Source organism: Grammomys surdaster, unplaced genomic scaffold (genome assembly GCF_004785775.1).
Source record: "Grammomys surdaster isolate TR1022 unplaced genomic scaffold, NIH_TR_1.0 126091, whole genome shotgun sequence".
Classification (NCBI taxonomy): Eukaryota; Metazoa; Chordata; class Mammalia; order Rodentia; family Muridae; genus Grammomys; species Grammomys surdaster.
Window position 1 is genome coordinate 1,152,452 of NW_021620899.1, and position 17,582 is coordinate 1,170,033.

General features: G+C 35.8%; 1 protein-coding gene across 2 annotated transcripts in view; it reads left to right on the forward strand.

Annotated features, from left to right (window-relative positions):
* The window catches only part of Glcci1 (glucocorticoid induced 1), a 65,592-nt gene extending 48,479 nt beyond the window's left edge, over window positions 1-17,113 (forward strand). For both annotated transcript variants that reach the window (XM_028755966.1, XM_028755967.1), the window contains exons 6-8: window positions 2,367-2,577; window positions 12,826-12,946; window positions 14,225-17,113. In XM_028755966.1, the coding sequence (XP_028611799.1) occupies window positions 2,367-2,577; window positions 12,826-12,946; window positions 14,225-14,567 (675 nt within the window). In that variant the 3' untranslated portion in view covers window positions 14,568-17,113. The remainder of the gene's footprint in view (window positions 1-2,366; window positions 2,578-12,825; window positions 12,947-14,224) is intronic.
* Window positions 17,114-17,582: the final 469 nt, after the last annotated feature.

Genomic DNA, 17,582 nt, shown 5'->3' on the forward strand with positions numbered 1-17,582 from the left:
GTGTGTGTGTGTGTGTGTGTGTATGGACATAGGACTAGAATGGGCAGTAGTAGTACTATAGCTCTGTGTTTAGATGTGAAGGAACTGTCAGGCTGTTTCCAAAGCATTAGTACCATTTTACATTCCTACGAGTAATGTAGGATAGTTAGATTGCTCTACATTTTCTCTAAACTAATCTTTCTTGGTTTATTATAGCAAACCTCTAGTGGGATCAGAGTGGCATTTCATCATAATGTTGCTTTGCATTCCTAGCAGCTAATGATACTAAACATCTTTTCAGAAGTTAGTGATAATTTGTGTGTCTTCATTAGGTGGATTTTTATTTCTCTTGTTCCATTTTAAATTCGACTGTCTTTTATTACTGAGCTGTAAATGTTCTTTGCCAAGTTCTTTATTTTGTAGATATAAATTCTCTATCAAATACCTCATGTGGAAACATTATAACAATTGTTTTTCCATTTTCTTGATGATTTGTTTGAAGAACAATATTTTTGATGAAGTCTAGCTTATTATTTTCCTTGTACATTCCTTAATCCATGGCCCCATGATTTGCCCTTGCATTATTTGTCTGTGAGGTTTATAGTTTTGGCTCTCCCTTATTGTCTTAGTTAGAGTTTCTATTGCTGCAACAAAATACCATGACTGAAAAGGAAGTTGGAAAGGAAAGATATTCTCTTACACTTTCATATTACTGTTCATCACCAAAGGAAGTCAAGACAAGAACTTGAGACAGGAGTTGCTGTAGAGGACATGGAGGATACTGCTTCCTAACTTGATCTCCATGGCTTGCCCAACCTCCTCTCACATAGAACTCGGAACCACCAGCTTAGGGATGGCATCACCCATAGTTGGCTGGGCCCTCTGACATCAATCACTTATTAAGAAAATGCCTTAATCTTACGGTATCAATTTCTCAATTAAAGTTCCCTCCTTTCTGGTAACTGTAGAGTGTATATCAATCAATTGACATAAGACAAGCCAGCACACTTAAATATGTCTTTGATCTATTTTGAATCTTCTAGATGTTAGTATTTATAGATCAGCAGATATAAGCAATATTCATAGGTTCTTCTGTACCTATATTAGTATATAATGAGTTTCTATATGAATTACTATAACTTAAAACTTTTCTATTAGAGATTCACAATTGTTTTCTATCTTCATCATAGTCAGTGCTTTATAAAACACTGTATACTTAAGCAAACAGGCTGCTAATGGTGAAACTACTTTGTCAAGGCATTTTCATATTTTAAGTTTTGATATATAACATTGTGCTATTTTAATCTTTATTGTATATTACATTATTTTCATAGATGTAATGCTGTAAGGGAATATATTGGAATGGAGATTGTGACACCTCTTAGTTGTTTGCTGTTAAAATGATTGCTTTAGAATAGTAATAAAAAGAAAAAACATGAACTTATATTTGGAAGATAATCACTCACAAATTTATCTATTTCCTAAGAACATCAAAGCAAAACTTTTTACTACAATATAAAATATTTCTTGAAAATGAATTATATTTTAATTTATAAGGATACACATTTCAGAATTATTCTAGAATTACCTATAAACAACTTAAAACATTGAATTTTTTTAAAAAAATTTGTATTTTGGATATTTTCTGCATTTTAAAATATTTTTAATTAGCACTGTCACCATCAACTCTAAACTATATGTTTTTTATTCATAGAAACAAAATAATATAGTGATAAATTTTCATGAGTTTCCTAGATCAAAGAATGTGATTGGGATTGTAGTCTCCTGTTTTCTACTTTTTCCACATTAAAACTAAGCACAATTATGAATAGTCATGCTTAGTTATATTCCAGGTTAACAGAATTGTTGAGATTCATTATTCTTCACTGAATACTAGTAAATTTTATTAGATATCTTAGGTGATTTCAAAGGAAACAAAAGTTTTTGGGATCTAATTAGTAAGGAATTAATAAAGTGAAAATTTATACTCACCAGTATGAGGCTTTTGTCTTGCCTTCTTAGCATGTGAAAATAATTTCTCTGAATGTTCAGTTTAACCCCAGTGTTTATATGCTACACATAATGCTATGTAGAGATTTGTTGTTAAACTTACACTGCTCTTATAAAGAATATCATTGGAATTGCCTGGGAGGATAGACAGGGAACCCTGTAATTTTTAAGAGAAACAATTTGAAACAAATTTTAACTTCAATAAAGGCAACATGCCCAGAAGTTACTCTAAGATACAAATGTTGTATTTATTCTTTGAGGAATAACTTATGGTGGTAACACTGGTAGAATATAAATTCTGATGAAATGCTTCATGCTTTGTGATAAATAGAATGTACTTTATGTCACCCACATGTTTACCAGTGTTCCTCTTGCAGCCTTTGGATATACCAGATGGTCGAAGAGCTCCACTCCCCGCTCACTACAGGAGTAGTAGTACCCGGAGCATAGATACCCAGACACCCTCTGTCCAAGAGCGCAGCAGTAGCTGTAGCAGCCACTCCCCTTGTGTGTCTCCATTTTGTCCTACGGAATCCCAGGATGGAAGTCCTTGTTCAACAGAAGATTTGCTCTATGATCGTGATAAAGGTGAGAATGAAGTCATCTGTTTATACAGATGGCTTGCTTTTGCTCATTATAGTCTGTGTCTTGGACCATTACCCCACTTTTCCCCTTTGTGGAATGGCGAGATTGTAAAAGATGAGTTATTACAGGTTTGTTTGTTCATTGGTTTCACTTTCCTCCTTTGTAACTCTCAAACATCTTCCATAAATGTGTCAGATAAGCACAGTGCTATAAAGTGGATTGACTACAACTACATGTCAGTATTTCCTATTCCTTTTTCTTTCCCAGAGCTGATGATGGTTATGATACGGTTTATATTTCTTCTGTGTAAAGGTAGAGTTTATATTCAGTGATTTGGGAGGAATATTTTCTGAGAGTGCCTTGAGAATGAGTGTTGTGTGAAGGAAGGTACACATGTGCATGTATGCATATGTGAAGACGAAAGTAAAACATGAGATGCCTTCCTCTGTTTTTCTCTACTTTTCATTGCCTTAAGACTTACTAAACCAAACGCATGCTTTTTTGGATGAGAATGACTGGCTAATGAGCTCTCAGGATTTCCCAGCCTCTGTGCCTACCAGTCTGTAGCTTATAGGAACATTCAGTCCTGCCCAGTTAAGATGTGGGTAGTGGGATGTGCTGGGACCAGAGCCTAGCATAGTTCTCATCAGAGAGACTTTATCCAGCAATTGATGGGAACAGATGCAGGCCCTCACAACTAAGTATTAGGTGGAGTCCTGTGGAAGAGGGCGAGGTCAAGGAGACCATATGGTTTGACCTCTGCATATGTGCTGTGGTTGTGTAGCTTCGTGTTCTTGGTGTGCGATTCATAACAGTAGGAGCAGAGTCTGTCTCTGACTCTTCTGCCTGCCTTTGGGATCTTTTTCCTGCTACTGGGTTGCCTTGTCCAGCCTTGATGTTATGGTATGTGCCTGGTTTTATTGTAGCTTCTTATATGTATGGCTGATGTCTCTTTAAGACATACTCTTTGAGGGAAGGTGGGGGGGGGGTGGACCCAGGGGAAGGGGGAGGTCAGAGAAGAGAGACAGCTGGGGATGGTGGAAACAGAATGTAATATATGAAAGAAGAATACATTTAAAAAGAAAAAATGTGGGTGATAGAGATTTGAACTTGGGTCCCCAGGCTTAACTGGATAGCAGATTCTCTAACCCATTGAGTCATCTCTCCAGGCTTTCCATTTTTTTGTTTGAAACAGGGCTTCTAATGGAACCTGGAATTCATCATTTTGGTTACATTAGATGCCCAGGGAGTCTCTAGAATCCGCCTGTCCTTACTTTCCAGCCCCAGGTTTCAGATGCACACTGATATACCCAGCAGTGCATAGGTTCTCATGCAACAAGTACTTTATCCGCTGCAGTTTTTTCATTTTTATCTTCCTAGCTCTTCACCACATTTTTTTCAAGATAGGATCACTCACTAAACCTGGAGCTCACCAACTCAGCTAAGCCAACTGGCCTTCGAGCTCCAGAGTTCTAGACAAACACTGCTCTGTATTTTTAAGTAACTAGAGAAATTTTAGACTGTATAGAGTGTATAGATAGATTCTTGCTAACTGTTGGAAAACTGATATTTCTCACTGCCTATCAGGTCCAAATAGTTTTTCTGTGCTCCTGCTATCTTTGGGTTAAGTGTTTGAACATCACAGTTTACATGGTTCCTATTCTGTCCCTAAGGCCTAGCTGCAGAAGGCATATCAGTTGCTCACCTTCTATTTTCTTTGACTACTTTCAAAGAAACTGAATTTATTTTTTAAATAGAAGTCATTAATAACAAAAAGTTTAAATATCTTAATTTTCTATGATTTATTTTGTGCTGTTGTTACATGTAAAATATGTGGATCCTAAGTGTTCCGCCTGAAGTTTTATATATGTGGGCATCCGTGAAGGGGAGGCTCAAGGTGCAGATACAAAGCAAGAGTCTAAGTGTATCTCATAAGGTGCTGTCAGCCTCCCCATGTAGCATCCTCCCCCTGGAAGTCATCACTATTCTGTCTTCCTACACCACAATGTATGGTTTTCCTGTGAAAGGAATTTCACAGAAATATGCTTTTGTGTCTGGTTTATTCTGCATATTTCTTAAAAGGTAAATGAAAGCTATTTGGGATTTTGTCATCTTATTTTATATCTTTTAAATAGTTCTCCCTTTGATCCTTTTCCTTATTGCAGGGTTTGTGGACATATTCCATTAAGTGTGTTAAAGATACCTTTAGACATCTTTCTTTGCTTAGACCGAAAAACTTGACATTTCACTAAGAAATTGTGTAGAGGGCTGGTCATGTAGGCACGCACCTTTAATTCCAACACTTAGGAGGTAGAGACAGGCAGAGCTTGGTTGACATAGTAAGTTCTGGGCCAAGTAGGGCTACATAGTGACACCCTGTCACAAAACCAAACAACAAAACAGGAAAAAGTTATGCTAGAGCAATTGTGGGGGCACATGAAGTTGGGTGGGTGGGAGGATTTAGAAGGATTTGGGAGATGGGAAAGAATACAATTAAAATATGTCGTATAAAAGAACTTTTAAATACAAAAAAGTTACCTTAAAATCAGTTTCAGATTCTGGAGTTGGAGCTACTAAAGCAAGGCCTAAAGCCATACTCCTTTAGAGGCTGGAGCAGAGGCTTGCTCAGTATAATAAGGCTGGCAAGAACTGAGGAATAAAAAAAAAAAAAGCCTATCAGCTTTGGCTATAGCCTGTGAGAGAAGGGGAGAGGTGGTGAAGATCTGGGAAACATTTAATGTGTTTTTACCACTTTCTATGAGGAAGTCTCATTAGTTTCTTAAAATTCTTACTATATTTAGCTTAGAGACATTGTTTTGTGATTATAACTAAGTAGACAATATTTTTCCTTGGAAAACTGTTTGGCCTACATGGAAAATTCCAGTTCTTAAGAAAATGCATACTGTTATAAAGAGAACATTAACACGGTATTTTAAATTTATATGTGCATATATGCAACATGTATTTTTTAGGATTGGGTATAAAGGCCTGTCCTTTTGAACTGTCTTTTTCTTCTGGTTTACTTAAGAAATATTTGGTAGCATTTGCCTCACATCAGGTTCTATACTAGAAAGTAGACAAATAGAGATGAATAAAATGTTCTTTTTCTTAAGGAAGTTGAAATCTTAGACAGTAATAGGAATGTATAGATAATATGCTCTTATAAATATTTAGTATTTTGAACAATGTTTTGAATACTAAACAGAAAAAAAAGAAAGTGGTTTATCAGGTTGGGGAGTTTGTATATTATGTATCAACTAAAGTCTTTGACCTGTGCCTTCTCTTTGTAAATCTAAATTTTGTAGTGGTTTGTATTTTTAATATTAATTTTGCCTTATAATTTATGTTTTTATGCTAAACTTTTGATTCTTTTATATTCAGCTATGAAAAAAAAGTGAAAGCAATCTAATTCTTGCTGGTTTTCATCAGCTGTGGAGATAGGACTGTGATTTTTCTAGTCAGCTAAGGTTCACTTGGATTCAGACTCGTAGTTGCTCTAGAACATTTCTTTGGTAAAATAGCTTAGGCCATTCTTGCTAGGAAGAGAAAGACTCAGCTGCAGTGAATATATATGTTCTGCTGAAAGGTGTGCTGGTGAGATTCATCTATTACATTTTTATCCTTTTTCTGACTTTGCTAATGTTGTCTCTGCCTACTTATAATATCTGTTCTTCAATCATGTATAATTTTCAACTAAAGAATTTGTTAGTAGCAGGCTTTTTTCTTTGACTATATCAGTTGCAATGCCAGAACAAAAACGCTTTGTTAAGAAAAGGCCAGTTGATGGAGAAACTTGTTTCAGGTGGAGATTTGTTTGTTTGTTTGTTTGAATTGGGTTCTGTTATTTTCTTAGGATTTTTCTAGTAATCTAAAGACTTAAAGCAGTCTGGTCACGTGTGTTGAGCCAGTAGAGTAACTTTAACATAATAGAGAAATAATACCTAAACCTCATTTGAAGAACTCATCTTGACATTTTTTTATATTAACACTGTCAAAAATATACCCCAAGAGTTGGCCTAAGTCCTTCTACATCATCATGTCCAAATTACAAGGGAAAAAAATATATAGTACAGATGGCAGCATCAAAATATTAGCTCTTTTAGCAGCTCTGCCAACGTTCCTTGATGGTAGCCAAACCAGTGCTCGCACGCCGTAAAACCTAGACTTCAGTCTGCTGCTTGTCATGGGTCTTTGGCACAAGTTACGTAGGCAGTTGTTAGAAAGTTCTGCAATTTTGCAAGATATTGTAGAAACATTGATTGTTATAATTATGAAGTAAATGGAACCATTCTGTTCAGGCCAACTACTAAAAGTTATATTCTAAGAATCCATAAATTGATTACTTGTGGTTTAAGCTATATTTTCTTGAATGAAATATGCTATGTGGATAGAGTTTCCTATGCTAGGGCTCATAAACCAATTTAACTCATACTGTGAATGACTCATGAATATTAGTATTACTAAACTTCGGGTTTTATGCATAATCAATCCTTGGTCCCCAGAGAGTGAATAAAAATATTAGCTTGTCTTTTTAGGGTCTAACAGCCTGTTTGGACATTTTTAAATTCCTATTTCCTATTTATGGCTATTATTTAGCCATATTACCCTTTAATCATAAGCTTAGATTTATGACTTTTTTATTTTTATGATTTATGTTATGAAAACAAACATAAGTTTTAACTATCTTATTTTGAAAATCACCATTTTCAACGTGAATCCATTGATCAAAAACTTTTTTTTTTTTTTTTTTTGGTTTTTTGAGACAGGGTTTTACTGTATAGCCATGGCTGTCCTGGAACTCACTCTGTAGACCAGGCTAGCCTCGAACTCAGAAATCCGCCTGCCTCTGCCTCCCAAGTGCTGGGATTAAAGGCATGCGCCACCACTGCCCAGCGATCAAAAACTTTTTTATGGTTTTGGAGTAACTTTTTTTAACCTTTTACTGATATATTTTTTTTTTTTTGGTGAGTTGCACATCATACATCCCACTCCCACGCATTTCCCTGACCCTTCATATTCTCCCCTTTATCTTGCAACCCCCCCCACCAGTAAACACAAGCAAACAAGCAACAACAACAAAGCATAGAAAATATCTCACTGGGGAAGCTGTAGTGTCTTACAGTGTGTCCCACAGTATACACCTCTGTCCACACAGCTTCACTTCAAATGTTCACAGCAGTGAGTCTTTGATCTGGCTCGAGATCTCTGGCTTCTGTGATAACATCAGTATTAGATCCTCACTGGGACTCCTTGGAGGAACTTTTTAATGGTAAAACTACGGATTAAAAACGCTGTTCCTACAAAGAACTTTATATCACATGTTAAAACTGCCCTGTTGTGTTAAAAGAACTTCTTAATGGTAAAACTACAGATTGAAAATATTTCAGCAAAGGACTTTATAGAACATGTTAAAAACTGCCCAGTTGTAGATTTCTCACACTGAGATCATTGCCCATTTATCTTTTTCAAGACAACATGAAACATTGCACATATTTCCAGTGTCTGGAAATACATTATGTGAATTTAGAACCTGCCATGTTCTTATCATTCTATAATTTTTACAGTTGAACCATACCAATATCAGATAATAGGACAGGTCTATGTAAATGTTACATTATTCATAATTCAAAGTAATTAGTAAGTATAAGTCAGTTGTATTTGTTATAGCTCAGTCTAGAATATAAGCAAATGGAAGATTTGAACACTCCTACATATGTATTCTACTTGATCTGCTGTTACCTGCTTACTAACTTGTAACCCTAACCCTAACCCTAACCCTAACCCTAACCCTGTTACCTTGCTTTCAGTAACGAGGGAAACCAAGTTTAGTACATTGCTTTTTCCTCAACAAATTCAGTCATATCTGGCAGGTATGGTGCTAAGTAGAGATTTTAAAAGTATTCTTACAAGAACTTTCTTTAGAGTATGTTCATATTTAAAAGGTTATATCTTATTTACTGTTTTGAAAATACTGGTGTCGTTTTAAGTTACTATATTATATATTGTGCTTTTTTAATGTTCAGGAAGAGTGTGATTCTCTTAATGAATAAAAAGGCAGCCAAACGTAGGCATAGGTACTTTTGGTGAAGGAGTTGGGGAACCACAAAGTTCTCATTTCTTGGTGAAATTAAAGAAAATAGCTTTACTAAAAAACATGTCATCTTTCCTTACAATTACTCCTGTTGACAATTGGTAAATTTTGGTCATGTAGAATTTTGATCAAAGCAGCAATTCTGTTTAGGCTTAGGTATCTAGTCAGTCATATTTCTAGCCTAATTCAATAGGCTAACTTAGGCTTTTATTATATTAATATTTTATTTCAATATTTTTGTTCAAATCCATTTTTCTAGTAAACTACTACCTATTTGGGAATGAATATTCTTCTTTCTTGGTTGGTTACTGCTGTATATATTCTCAAAATATTTTTTTTTTCAAAGTAGTCCAAAGAATTCTTAATGGTTTGGGCATTGGTTATACTTTCAAGAAATTACACCTCCCAGCCAGGCAGTGGTGGCGCACGCCTTTAATCCCAGCAGAGACAGGTGGATTTCTGAGTTCCAGGTCAGCTGGTCTACAGAGTGAGTTCCAGGACAGCCAGGGCTACACAGAGAAACCCTGTCTCGAAAAACCAAAAAAAAAAAAAAAGAAAGAAAGAAAGAAAGAAAAACAAACAAACAAACTACACCTCCCAATCTAGCCTTCATGGTCATTAGCTAGCAGAATTCATTCCTGGAGAGTCTGGTATTGTAAAGATCTTCGGTGCTGTGGAGATGATTCAGTCTATCAGGTGCTTGCCATGCAAACATGAGGACTTGACTTTGATCCCTAGAAGCCAGGTAAAAAACAGCCTTGCATAGTCGTTTGTTTTTTGTTTTAAAATTTATTTATTTATTTTATTTATGAATATACTGTAGCTGTCTTCAGACACACCAGAATAGGGCATCCAATCTTCATTACGGATGGTTGTGAGCCACCATGCGGTTGCCGGGATTTGAACTCAGGACCTCTGGAAGAGCAGTCAGTGCTCTTAACCACTGAGTCATCTCTCCAGCCCTAGCATAGTCGTTTGTGCTTGCAATCTCAGCAATGGGTTGGAAGACACATGTAGGTCCTTGAGCATCACTGCCTAGCCAGCTACTCTTACTACACACAACCTCAGATTTTCCTCTGGCGTCTTTTGACACATGCACTCAGATGCACTTATACACGAGCATATGTGTGCAGGGACACACACACACACACAACCTTACTTTCATTGTGGGTCAGTCTATTTAAAACAACACTTAATTTAGTAGCATCTGCTGGAGAGGGAGTGGAATAGTCAAGTTTTGAATGGCATACTTGCTTAAAATTTGCAGATTAGAGATTTGTTATTGTTGGTATTTTTGAGAACTTTCTGTGGTTTAGGCACTTCTTAGTCCTTTTATATTATATCTTAAAACATCTGTGGCTCATTAGTTAATTACTGTTTTATGGATCAAAAGCCAGAAATGATCCAATAGGGTAAGTAGGCACAGATAGAAGTCAGGTAGTCTGATTGCAAACCAGAATTCTTAATTCTCTTAACTCTCATTTCTCAAATTCGCCTGTATTTCAGATACACTTAGAAGATTTTTCAAAAGGAGAAAATAAAAAAGCCAAGCTCCTTTGAGAGATGAGATGTGAACTTTGAAATGTAAAATGCTAGTGAATCTTGTAGGGTTATGAATCACTGCTTGGGTTAGGCGTGTAGCTGAGTGGTAGGACAGTTATCTAGCATGTGTATGGCCCTACATTCAATTCCCAGCATCTCACAAAACTAAACAAAGATATCATAAGTTATTATTACTTGCTTTAAAATTACATTTATTCAATAATCTAATAGGAATAAAATGTAAAAACTTAGAGCTATCATAGAACCCATAATAAAGGGTTTATGTACCTGACTCAATAGTCATATATGTGAATTACCTTTATACTGGGACTCTAAGTCATAGAACGTAGTATATGAGATACTAAAAGTCATTTCTGAAAGGTAAAGATACACATGATTTAATGAATACTTTTTCAGTATAAAATTCCAGGTTTTAATGCTTTAAAATTTTCCAGGCTTTAATTTGTTTGAAAATATTTGGGAAATTACTTGTATTTTGTGTTAATATTTTGCATGCATAGGTATGATCTTTAATAATAAGCAATTAAGTTATATGCTAACTTGATAGAAATAAATCAGATTTACCAAATATTTGCTTATCATTATTTCACATTGTCTTTTAATGTAAATACTCATATATAACCAAACGGTTTTTACTGAAAAAGCAAAAAGATTTAAGGCATTGAACATATTTATGTTTGTTTTTAACATTAACACTGCCCTACAAAAAGAAAGAACATGAATGTTTAAGTGGATAAGTTAAAACACACTTGCTAACTCTAAAATTATAAGAAAAAAACCTTTGAGACAAAAAATAATGTATTTTAAAATACTGGCAGGAAAAAAAGTATTCATTTTCAAGTTATTTAGCTCACAACTAGTTTCAATTTTGGGAGAGTCCTTTGAAATTATAATAAAAGTGTAAAGAGAAATTGTGTCATATGCTTGGTTATGGAATTGAGGTCAATGTGACATTTCTTGCGTGATAATAAGGTGGGTGCTTGATACAATGTAGCCACATCTCAATTGATGGCAGGAAAGCCTTGTTAAAGTTTTCAAAATCATGGCTTTAAGTGGATTCCGTTTACTGGTGGGCTGTGCTGTACTCCTCAGTAATCTTCATGAGGTTAGTCATGCCTTATTCACCCATTTGTTAGAAAAGTAAGGTTGAGGTTGAGAGGGAAACTCAAGGTCTCATTCACAACTGGTTAGAAGTTGAGCAGTCCTAATAGTATAACTTTACTTAGAGACGGCACTAAACTTGGGCTCTTGATTGCGCTGCATCAACCTAGTCAAGAGGTCCTCTTCCCTTCCTTTCTTCTGTGTGTAAGAAACAGGTAAACGCTGAGTCTAAGAAAATCATTAAATCTAAATAAATCTATAAATAATATGTAACGAATCATTAAATTTATAAAAACTAAACCTCATTCTGTTATTTAATGCATTCCAGGAGGTTAGTCTATGCATATTCTGTAAGGATATGTCTGATAGTGATAAACTGTGTGCTTGTAGCTTTCCTAGTAGTGTGTGATTTCCCAGCCAAGGACACAGCCACTTTCAAATATAAGCAAGATCTTTGTTTCTAAGACTAACAGTTGAAACATGCACAAAATAAAGTGTTAGAGTGTATACTTTCTAAGCATGTATTGTGTACCTTGTGATGATAAAAATGTTCATATTATTCAGTTTCTGAATGCTGGGCTGTTCTTCGTATCCTAAACTAAAGCAAGTCACCAAAATTGTAATGTAATTTGTTGTTAATACCATTTTTCAAAATTCATGGAAATTATACATCTCAATAGATCATGTATGTGGTATTTTAGCAGTGAGCATTGGTTTGAATTAAGTCAGAATTTAGGTAAATAGGACTATTATATTATACAGATCTGTTATGACACATCTTAGTGGACTTAGATTTCCAGACAGTTTTGCCAGATAGGAAAAGGAGAAGTTGCACATAGGTTTTATAGCTTTTTATGAATAGACCATTTTGTTTTGGGTCAAAAAATATGGGGAAAACATATTTGGTGGAGATGTTTCTGAATTTTTCATGTCATTAGTGTCAAAAATGCAAGCTGCGCTGAAATCTCTATTTTATAGATTCTAAAGGCAAAATTTTGGGCAAATTACCATTCTTAAAATTATTATGGATAAATGGAAGACATGTTGCAAACCTTGTTTTACCCTGTGTGGTTATTATTCCTGGTGTTATAAAAGTGTCATTTATTAGGAACTTTTGTAATAAAAATTATTCATATACAAAAATATACAAATTGGTTAGACAATGAGAGCTCATGTAGAGAACCCCTTCCTTATTATAATCTTATAATTCATATTACTGCATTAATTTACATTTTTTTAAAGATTACAACTGTGATTTTCTCGAAATGAAGTTTTCTAGGCTAAAGTGTCATCCTTTTATATTCTGTGGTCTGGCAGATTACTGTTGAATTTAAGTTTTTATTTAAAAAAAAAAAAAGTACTACACAAGGCAGTTAGAAATACCCTTGCAATGACAGGAGGCTGGCTTTGTGGGAAAAAAAAAGGTCTGTTTGGAAATCAAGCTTAATTTACAGCACTTTCAACGCGTAGTTAATATAACTGCTTTAAATTTACAGACAGTGGGAGTAGCTCACCGTTACCCAAGTATGCTTCATCTCCCAAACCAAACAACAGCTACATGTTCAAACGCGAGCCCCCAGAGGGATGTGAGCGAGTGAAGGTCTTTGAGGAAATGGCGTAAGTAATGTCTTCTCTGTCAGCTGGGATCTGAAACTTTTTACTGAGCTGTTGATTACAGATTAATCAACTCCTCTATCCAGCTGATACTTATTCCAAAAGCAAATTTGAAAAAGAGAATTGATTAAACAAAAGGTCCTATGGTGAGGATTGGAGGGCTGCTAGCAATGCATTAGCCAGTACTACAAACTGAGAAATCCAACCTTATGGCTGAACTGTCTCCCTTGGTCTCCCCTTTGCCCCGCCTTCCCTTCCTTTTCTTTCTCCTTCCTGTCTCTCTTTCCTTTCTGTTTCCTTTCCTTCTCTTTTCTTTCTCTTTGCATTTTTGCTTACTATTTTTCTTTCTCCTTTTATTTTTCTATTTTGAAAAACTCCATTTTTAATCTTTAAGATTTTTCTTTCAAAAACTGTTAGATTAGCTGACTGACAGAAATACATTTAGGAGGAAGACTAGTGACCACATGCAAGTAGCTTACAGATGGTCTGTGATTCTGCAAGTCAAAGGGAAAGTAGTTTCCTTTTCTGTAGACATAGCCAGCATGCTTATTCATGAATTCATGTTTTCTGCCCTTTCTATTTTAAATTTTCAATGTGGACAGGTTAGAAATTAAATTAGAAAAAGAGATTCCTGTTGTAAATCTTGGACATCTAGAATTTCTCAGAAGATGGTTATGTGGCTCTTGGTGTAAATCATTCATTCTTTTGTCTCTGTGGGTACCAAATGCAGACTGCTGCTCTCACATCCCAGAGGGAACAGAGGCTGAATGGGAGTTAGTTGTTGGTTTAGTTCGGAGAGTGGGTTTGGTGGGGATACGGACTCTGTTCTTTTGGCTGATTGAGAGACCACAGAAAACAGTTTTTTCCCATCTGTACCCAAGGACATATATCTAAAGATACAGAAAAAGTTAAAGGGCTTAAAATCAAGTAAATGATAAATAACATCTCTATTTATACTTCTTATTTGTGATGTTCATCCTAAATGTGTATAATATTCAAATACAGTGTAGCATTTCTTTTATATTCCTTAATGATTGGAAGCAAATTGAAGATCTCTAAAAATTTGCCTGGCCCTTTTGGAAGTTTTTTTTTTCCTTAAATGTCATTTCAGTGCTCTGTATGTGATAGTCTCCCAGCTGACCTGTGCTATGGAAGATGTTTCTCCTCTGTGTGCACATAACTCATCCCTGTCATTCATATTCTAGCTGTTTCAGAAAACTCCAATTTATGCACAAAGTACTTTATAGTTGTCCGAAAACTAATTCTGTTTTATGGTTTTAGGTCTCGTCAGCCTATCTCGGCCCCTCTCTTTTCATGTCCTGACAAAAACAAAGTTAATTTCATCCCAACCGGATCAGCTTTCTGTCCTGTAAAACTTCTGGGCCCTCTCTTACCTGCCTCTGACCTGATGCTCAAGAACTCTCCTAATTCTGGCCAGAGCTCGGCCCTGGCAACACTAACGGTAGAGCAGCTCTCCTCCCGGGTCTCCTTCACATCTCTTTCTGATGACACCAGCAGAGCAGACTCCCTGGAGCCCTCTGTCCAGCAGCCGTCTCAGCAGCAGCTCCTACAGGATTTGCAGGCGGAGGAACACATCTCCACTCAGAACTATGTGATGATCTAAAGCAAGGGGGAGCTGGCCTCCACCCATGTTCCATGGATCAGGAATGAGATCTCAGACATCTATCTGCATGGAGCGACAAACTTTCTAAACACCACCACCAACAGCAAATACTTAGCATCATAAAAATAGCTATTAACACTGATCTTGGCAGGGACCTACTTCTATTCAGCAGTTTTTGTGGAAAGCAGTAATGCTTGCAAAATGTGTGTGTCATTCAGCATTTAAGTGGAGACTATGCATTTCATAGTATGTCTGACAGATTAGTACTGTGTCCTGTGTTTTGTTCCAAATTTTTCAGTATGAATAAGCTCTATTTCAAAAAGTTGCCTGTCTAAGTAGAAAATGTCTTGCTGTGTTTTGTCCTATGGAAGATACTGTACTTCAGGATTATGTTTACAATTGATCCAGGTGTTTGTTTCTAACTTCTATAATACATACAATGCAAAAAAAAAAATGGCCACAACAGTTGCACAGTGCCCACCCTATGGCCTAGCTTCAGGTACTTCAGTTGAAGTCTAAACTCAGGTAACTTGGAATGTATGTCATATTGGGATATTAAATATGTCACAGCTACAAAGCTAAGAGGGAACATCACTCTTTTGCCTTTCCTTATTTTATGCATTTCCTTTTCATCATTCCATTCCACATTAGAATAAGAAGTGCATTCATCCCTAGGAGATGGCAATCCTGGGTATGGGGAACATGAGGAGAACCAGCAAATCTGTGGTGTATAACATCACTTTTGTCATGTGGTTACCAGTAGAACAACTGTTGCATTCACTGTTTCAACATGTGTAAATGTGGCTTTAAAAAAAAAAAAAGTTGTGTTGCTCAGTTAATGACTGTTACAATGTTGCAAATGAAGCTTCAGTAGATGATACATAAACATTCCACATTGTGTGTGATGAAATTTAAATACAAGAATGGCTGGATTTAATTTCAAAGCAAGTGAAGTTTTGCAGGAATAAATAATTAAGGATTTTTGTTTATATTGGCCATTGGGGTCATAATTGCTACTATTTTTATCTAAAGACATATTTATGTGTAGCTTCATTTTAGGAAATTTTAATTTGCTGGTTACAAAGTGAGACATTTTGGTTCCTGTTTTCCTCAAGTATTTGATGAATGAGTTGTATTCATGTAGAGAGAATGTGTATGTCTCAGAACCAATGCAGCATAAGCAAGCAGATTTCTTGTTGACTCACAAGAGCAATAGCTTAAAGCTGTCTCATTTAAGCCTCAGATAACACTATCATGAATAATTTTCTTAAGACTTGGAATGTGTGGAGTGGAGCAGAACCCCAAGTAACTAGCCTTGAACTTGCAGACTTGACAGAAGTTCTCCACAAAGTGTGAAGAGAGCTGTAGGATTCCTGACGGGTCACCTGGAGAGCCTGACTTCAGACATTGTTTTCTGCAGCACAGCTTATGCAAAAGTAAAGGGAAGCTTTTGTTTTTGTATTTGTATTCCATCCCTTTCAGTTCAGTTAGAGCCTAGCGTTCTCTCATCTCCACAGAAAGTGTGTGGCACATTTTTTGTTTGGTTGGTTGGCTTTTGTTTTGTTTTGTTTTGTTTTTAGAATTAGGGGAACAAGTTGCCTACAGTTAGTGTTCAGGTTTCCTTAGGTCATTCCTGAGTTTTTCTCTGACTCTTCCAAGGAGTCGATGAGTAGAAGGATGTGATGATAAAGCGACACCATTTTAATTTTTACAAAATGCTGTGTATTTATATGCATACATGCGCACCCAGATGTGTGGATGTGTGTATTCTGTGTGTTATTTCCTCACCTCAATCTCCTTTCCACCAAAGTTTGCAGTAATACTCTCTCCTGAAGGTGTGTTCTGGCTCACAGTCAGTGTTATAGAGACTGTCATGGAGAAAAAGACTAAGTTGACTTTTGCCATTTTCACAGGGGAACCTTTTAAAACAATCTTTTCAGCAGCAGACACCTTTAACCCTAATAATCTCAGGCCTTGATGAAAATACTATATTTTGTAGATTATGGTTAAAGGAAGAAAATTACTAGTTCCGTAAGATAAATATGAGCTCCATTTAACTTCTGATATCTGGGTTAGCATTACATGATGTGTTGAGCGTATGCTCTGCTTTTGTCTAAGATGCAATAGTATCATCAATTTCAGAAAGATGGACTGAATATACCTTTTTTGGTGATGAAATCTATGTACGATATTTATAGTGATGTGCTTTTATTTTCTCATGAGAAACTAAATATTGTTTGTGTTGTACATTTGTTTTTAGCATATATTAAAGTTTTGAACCAAATGTGTTGAAGCTTATGCTTTGCCATGTAAATTTCCCAGAAGTTGTTGAGCTCAAATGTATCCTACATCCAGCTGTAGAAACTTGTCAGAAATTGTTTAAATTTTGTATATAGGTGTACTGTTTAATTTTAGCCACTGCGCTGAACAGTATTCAAGTTATATAATATGGCTTTACACAAGAAATGTGTGGCTTCTGTTTTGTATTTTTTTCAGTATAGAAGTTCCTGTGTCTTATTTAAATAAAGTTATTAGTAAAACTGGAATAGTATACATGTGTTTTTAAAAAGACTGGTTGTTGGCACGTTACCCATTGGAGGTGAATTCTGCCTTAGGTAATGCCAGTATTGATGCTCACTCAGTTCCTGACCTGAAGATCTAGAGTTGTGGGGCATCTTAATTGTATCAGATTTCTCCAGTTTGGTTTCCTCTTGACATTTGCACACTTTGCATCCAAGGTAACAAGTCTGGAGTCCAAAGTTTTGTGCTGCTTCCAGCTGCGAACATTTCTAACAGAGAAAACATTGTTCTGTTTCATTCCTATGTCTAAGAGTGTATAGGGAATAAGTTTAAATTCAGTGAAATCACCTCAAAGAAGTTGCATATTTCCTACAAAACTGTAATAGTAGTTTGTTTTAATCTTACTAGGTTCAGTATAAAAAGGACCAATGTTTTAATAAAACAAAGAAAGATAATATGTATTTTATGCGAGTAAACAATTATACTAATAGCTAA